Below are 6,210 nucleotides of genomic sequence, written 5' to 3'. Positions count from 1 at the left end.
AGAAAGAAATGAAAAGGTTCCATTACCACCAAACTTTGTCTTAATCTCTTATATACTACAGAACGTGGCTTTCTCATAAGCCAGGCCTCATCTAGCCACAGACACCAAACATAGGAATTCAGGACCCAGCAGAGCCCAGAAGCCCCACTCAGAGATCTGGACCTGACTTCTGTGAGGGAGCTCGAGTGTGAACCAGAAGCCCTCAAATTCTGATTTCATACAGATGGCCCTCAGACAGAATGTTATAGGATACACATTTTAATAAATGTTTATGCATTTTTAGGAATATAAGTTAGTGAAATACTTTTGTCTCATTGGGACAATTGTTCCTTAAAGGTCTAGGGGCTTCCTGCTGTGCTATGCTTGGCAGACTCAATAATCCTTAAAGAATTTACAAAGGAAAATTAGTACTTTAGAAAAAGTCATTAGCTTGACTGAACATACAAAATTCACTCAGACCCACAGACCACAGAGAAAAATGTCTTAATACTGAACATTTTAATACTGAAAAAGGCAGGTTTTGTGAAGAGCATATACAATCAACCCCTTGGGTGGATAGCCAGTAGGGCAGACTTCAAACTCAGCTATTCACTCATCTCCACATCTCAGCTGGAAACAAATGAGTAATTTTTCCCTTAATCCCAGAGGCTGAGACACATGGAGCTCTTCAGGAGTGCCTACTATGTGCGCAAGCCCTTGATTGTTAACATAAAGGAGAGAACACATCATTTTTCATAGAAGATAGCTCACTGATGATGTGCTATGGTAAATAGATACATAATTTATAAAGCAGCTGTAGAGGAATTTTCATGTTGTAAAGAATTAAATTCTTAGATATAAAAATTGAGCAAAACCCAGCTATTGCCAGGTGTCAGTCATGCAGCCTGCTGGATGCCCATGGAAGTCATCCTGGATCTGAAACGCATGTCACAGGTGATTTTGGGTGTCTGTTCTAGCTAACTTAATGATGCAACTTTTTATCACATCAGCCCTCTTTCTAGAAGTGAAAACAAGCAAAACCTAAATGGACAGGACATGATGTCTTCTGTTTGGCATTAGTTTTAGGGAGAAAATAATAGTTAAATGTGGGATTATATTGATTTTGACATCTTTCACTTCTAGGAAAATAAATACTTCTTGCTGTAATAGGGGTGTATCTATTCATGTGACTTTGTATCTGAATTCACACTTCTGATGGGAAGACATTAAGGATGAGTACAAGTTGCAGAAAGAGAAAGGGTTATACTTTTGGTAACATGGAAAATTAAACCATAATAATTGATCCATCTAAACAACAGTCCCTTTCCCTGTCCACTCTATGATGAGCTCAAAGGTAGACATCAGTTGGCTAAAAGAAACCAGCAAGTTCCTAAAACATCGGAGTCCTTCAGTTTTTACATTTCTTGATTTATTTCCAGTTCCCCACCACCCTTTTGCCTTTGACATTGCATGAGAAGTTCATAAGTTAAAATTGGTCTAAAAATAGGTTGAGCAAGGTAAATTCTAACTGTGCGGCAGACAGAAAGTGGACTTGTTCTGAACTCTGCGCCCTTCAGGCACACAGGGAGATGACGCAGTCATCGGTACAGAGTTTTGGAGTCTCCACAACACTGGCTGAACTGGACCGTCTGCATGTTTTCAGAGTTTGGGTTGTCTTTAAGAGGTTAAAATACAAAACAAGATACAGGGAAGGCAAAGTGTTCTGCTCACAAATTGGAAAACCTTTGCCAGCTTCACAATAAGAGCAGCTTCATCCCAAAGTTCTTGTTGCTCTCCACCCCAGTTGTTCTTCCATGCAGAGATTCAGGTGAAGACACCAGTGGCTTGTTTGGGAATGAGCATTCCGACTATGGCTGAGAACCTGGGCTTGTTTTTGCTAACTGGGTTGCAGGTCTTCCTTCCCCCGCCTTATTTGCACAGATCCTTTAATTCCCAATGTGTAGACATAAACATAACCACAAAGTTGTAAAGAACCTTCTTTCTGTTGCGACTTCTGCTTTAGTCCTTAGGAAGGCAGAGGTAGAGGAGAAAGGACTGAAAGAGGAGCTTGAACCTGTGCCTGGAGATGAGAGGAACTGTTTCTTTAAGGAAGAATTAAGCCGGATTTGGATCCTGCACTCCATCAGGAAAGACTCTAACTCTTGGAAAAGGAAGCAATGCCTGTTGTCTTGGAAGTCCATTGGATTTATTCTTAAACCTCCGGTTGCCATAGATGGCCATAGCAGTTAAAATTCCTAATGCTAGGATAACCACAATTGTGATTGCAGCAGTTGATCCTCCTGATAGTCTACCACTTTTGGTTGACTCCTCTAGGTTCCATTGGAGGGTATATGGGTCCTTAACCCAGGATTTGGGACTCTCACCTGTCATCTCAACTGAGTCAGTGGAAAGCTGACTCATAGGTAGCTGAGTGTAAGGTGGGAGCCTAGCAGGAGCCAGAGATGCTCTTGTAAAGATTCCAGCCTTGACACAGTAGGACACTTGGCATCCATCAATGATCTCAGCAAGCTGTTGGCTGAAGCCCCCAGGACACTTTGGCAGAAATGATTTCTCTAAGTCTCCAGATGTGAAAGAACCATACAAGGGGTTCCCTTGTGTGCAGCTAAAAAACCCACCAAAGGGGACTGAATATTTGGGTCCCAACTCATGATCGAGAGAAACACATACCTTGACGTTCTCAAACAGCTTCAGAGGAAAGTAACTGGTTGGGCACGATGGTTCATTTGTCATAGGGTTGATGCTCTTGTCAGTGAAGACTCCTCCAAAGAGAATTCCTGAGTTTTCTGGTACTTGGCTACTGGCCGCACACCAATAAGTGCTAACTTCAGCCTTGGCCACTCGGAACTCATCTTTACACGATGTACGACAGAATATCTTGAGGATACATTTATTTCTACATTCCATTCCAGTATAACCCTTCTCATGGGTCTGAGACAGCAGATGGACAGGGGTGTAGTCAGACGGACAAGAGAAATCACCAGTAAGTGGATTCTTCTGATGGAAATCTAGGCACAGGTCATCGTAATCATGCCCTGATATTTGATGACACAACTGATAAACCCCTCCAAAGGGAGCGTTGACTAGTTTACCATCACAAGAGCCATCATCTGTATTGGCTTGAAAATCAAAGTTGGGGGAGTTGATATTTGTGCAGCCTGGGTATGTATTAAAGTTGTAATAGCTTTCCGCAGCAGTTTCCACTGTCTTTGCCAGTTGCTCCACCAAGTGGCGTGGAAAAGCAGGAAGCTTTTCAGGTCTGATAAAGAAATGCAGAGGCAAGCCAGCACGGTCCACTGCCACCAGGTGGTTAATGATGCCCTTCTGCCAGGTTTCGATGGTCATCCCTGGGTAGAAGGGAATTCCTCCAATACTCTGAACCCTAGAACCGGTTCTGTTTTGAAGATAGCCTGTGGCCAAGTTATTTTGATACTCAAAGCCTGTCTCTATATTGAAGTTCACAACCTTTGCGAAGGTAAATCCAGCAGATGCAGCCACAGCAGCACGATTTCCCTTATTGTTCTTAAGATAGGAGGACTTTACATGATCCTCCTGAACCAGTGTAGCCCCAGCATCCACACTAGTGATTATGTGTGTGCCATAGTTGAGGATTAAGAGTTCTGCTAGGTAGGTGGCCATCTTTGTCTGGTTTTTCTCTAGACGGTCACAGATTTCCATGAGCTCCTTTTTAAACCCCAAGCTGAGTTCTGCATTTGGGTTGGCTTTCACTGTGTAGACCAAATTTCTCACCTGCGCTCGTGTGGTTACAGCCTGGTCTCTCACTTGAGTGGTTTTTATCCTTTGGAACTCAGAAGAGAACTTGCCGTTGACTCTGGGACGATAATCGAGATTCAAGTTAATGGAAAAGGAAGTAGTGCTTCGGTAATTCTCCCAGGAATCCAGGATTTCTGAGTTCATCTCCAGGTTGCTCTCTTTCTGAGGAATAGTAAAGACATCATCAGGGATGATGTACTGTCCGTCTTCTGTGGTCTTACAGTTGTTGTATGTCAAGTCCAACACTTGCCCCATGTCCATATTCCTCAGATTATCCCAGCCTCCTCCAGGTAGCACTTCCAAAACAGGTAGATGCAGAGCATTCTGGCACTTTTGGAAACCATACTCATGGATCTCTTCAAGTGCCTTCTCCTCTTCAGCATATGCCACTGTGGTCCAGATAAGGACTGCGACAATGAAGCTGTTCATGGTGCAGGTAGTCCCAGACACACACCAGTCCACCAGAGAGCCTGGGGCAAACAGAAAGATGGGAAAGAGAGTAGTTTCTTAAAAAGAAAATTCAACAATTCTCTAAAACCATAAATTGCTCTTCAGCCTATGCTAACTGCAAAATAGGCAAATGAGAGTTGGTTGGAGTATTTAAGACCACTAGGACAAGCAATAAATTATAGTGTACCGTATTCCTGACCATATACTCTCCACAAGTCATTCCCCTGTTTTCTTCACCCCAGCTGTTTGGCCTGCAACAATGAGTTCTCAGAAAAAGCAAATCCCACATTTCACCCCTTTTCTACCTGAAGAGTCTGCTGTAGTGCTTTCTTCACTGTCTCAGGCTTGTTACAATCTTGTCTCACTGCTCTGTTCTCTTGTCAGTCTCCAGTGCCAGATTCTTTTGCCGAAAATGAAGACATGAAGATGCCGTAGCAGCATCTCCCTACTTGACACGTTTTTATCTTCACCAGACCCAAGGTATTTCTATCTCATGGACAAGCCTGAGATTTCTCATTGGCTTACTAAGGTTGGAGGCTGTCCTTACAGAAGAAAGGAAGTGGAGCAGTACTCATACACATTTTATGATGTCTCATTGCTACTAAGTCCTCATGTCCTGGTGTGGAGATGATGTTATCTGGGGCTGAGATAAAGAATGAAGATAATTCTGTTAGCAGTGTGCTGAGACACCAGTCTGTCTTGTCCTAAGCATTCCATTTACAGAGTTTCTGTTGTTGTTGTTGTTTTTTTTTTTTTAAGATAGAAATAGAAGACAGAAGCCACTCTATTATCTCAATTTTAATTTATCAAAAACATAGTGACCAAGAGCACTATGCACCAGAATGGTAAGTTGACCCTTAACAGGCATGTTCCTATTTTTCCCCTTACACTAATCATTTCCTTTGGTCTCTTGCACTGAGTTACGTGTCTAAGCACCTATGCTTTCAGGCTGATCATTCAGGGTGAGTAAATGCCTGGGGTTACACACTAACCAAATTCTGGCCTCAAGCACAGAGAAGTAAGTCTTCCCCGCAAAAGGTGTGAATCTAGGATGTTAAGGGGCACTTTCACTTCCTTTAACAAGCCGGAAGCTACATCTGGTTAACTACATACAAGCTTCTGACTCATGTGTAATGTTTATCCTGTACAGGCTTGAAACAAGACCAGATGTTTCCAATCCCTGTATTTCATCATCCATCCAGGATGGTTACATGGGCCAGGATCATCCATCCCATTTTATGTGGTCTGCAGGAATCTAAGAGGCCCATCTGAAACCTAGCACACAAAGCAGAGAGCTAGGACTCCTGCAGTCTACTCCTGCAGTAGATTGGATTAAACTCCAATCTACAATATGGATGATGTGGCAGTGAGACAGTGATATTTTCTCTTCTTAATAGCTGAGTCCTAACATCATGTTCTTGGACTTCCTGTTCCACTCCTTCCTCTAAGGGAGAGTTCTCCCACCAAGACTGTCTCTCTACTAAAAGAAGAACCCAGTGGGCTTGCAATTCCTTTTATTATGGAGGGTAGAAAAAGAAAGCCCATGGGAAATGCTTCTGTGTAGTCATATCAAAAACTAGAGAGCTGGAGAGATGGCTCAGAAGTTAAGAGCACTGACTGGTCTTCCAGAGGTCTTGAGTTCAATCCCCAGCAACCACCGGGGGGTGGCTCACAACCATTTGTAATGAGATCTGGTGCCTTCTTCTGGCCTGCAGGCACACATGCAGGCAGAATGCTGTATTATGTAATAAATAAATCTTTAAAAAAACGACTAGTTAGAAATGAAAGAAAAAAGTTTAATAAATAAATAAATAAAAAACTTAACTAACTTCCAGAAGATGGCAGATGTCACGCCAGCACCTCTAGTAAATATACATGGGAGTGTTGGGTGGCAGCTGTCAAGAAGAGGTAATGGGCAGGAATCTTAAGTTTAATAGCAAAGCAAAGTTAAAAAGAAAAAGAAAAAATTACAAAACAGAATATGAAGAG

The 6,210-nt window shown here is 42.5% G+C and overlaps 1 protein-coding gene across 1 annotated transcript; it reads right to left on the bottom strand.

The window, feature by feature from the left end:
- Positions 1-1,386: 1,386 nt before the first annotated feature.
- LOC110285858 (macrophage-expressed gene 1 protein-like) lies at positions 1,387-4,677 on the bottom strand. Its single transcript, XM_021152318.1, has 2 exons — positions 4,527-4,677; positions 1,387-4,241 (listed from the first exon to the last, which is right to left on the bottom strand). Exon 2 carries the CDS (start codon positions 4,198-4,200, stop codon positions 2,095-2,097), a length of 2,106 nt encoding a protein of 701 aa, XP_021007977.1. The 5' UTR covers positions 4,201-4,241; positions 4,527-4,677; the 3' UTR covers positions 1,387-2,094.
- Positions 4,678-6,210: the final 1,533 nt, after the last annotated feature.

This window comes from Mus caroli, chromosome 19, assembly GCF_900094665.2.
Source record: "Mus caroli chromosome 19, CAROLI_EIJ_v1.1, whole genome shotgun sequence".
Taxonomy (NCBI): domain Eukaryota; kingdom Metazoa; phylum Chordata; class Mammalia; order Rodentia; family Muridae; genus Mus; species Mus caroli.
Note: the sequence above shows the minus strand (reverse complement) of the source record. Positions and strands in the feature narration are given on the sequence as shown.

Bases quoted from the DNA above. Each gene is read 5' to 3' on its own strand.
- LOC110285858 (XM_021152318.1), bottom strand. From the start codon at position 4,200: ATGAACAGCTTCATTGTCGCAGTCCTTATCTGGACCACAGTGGCATAT.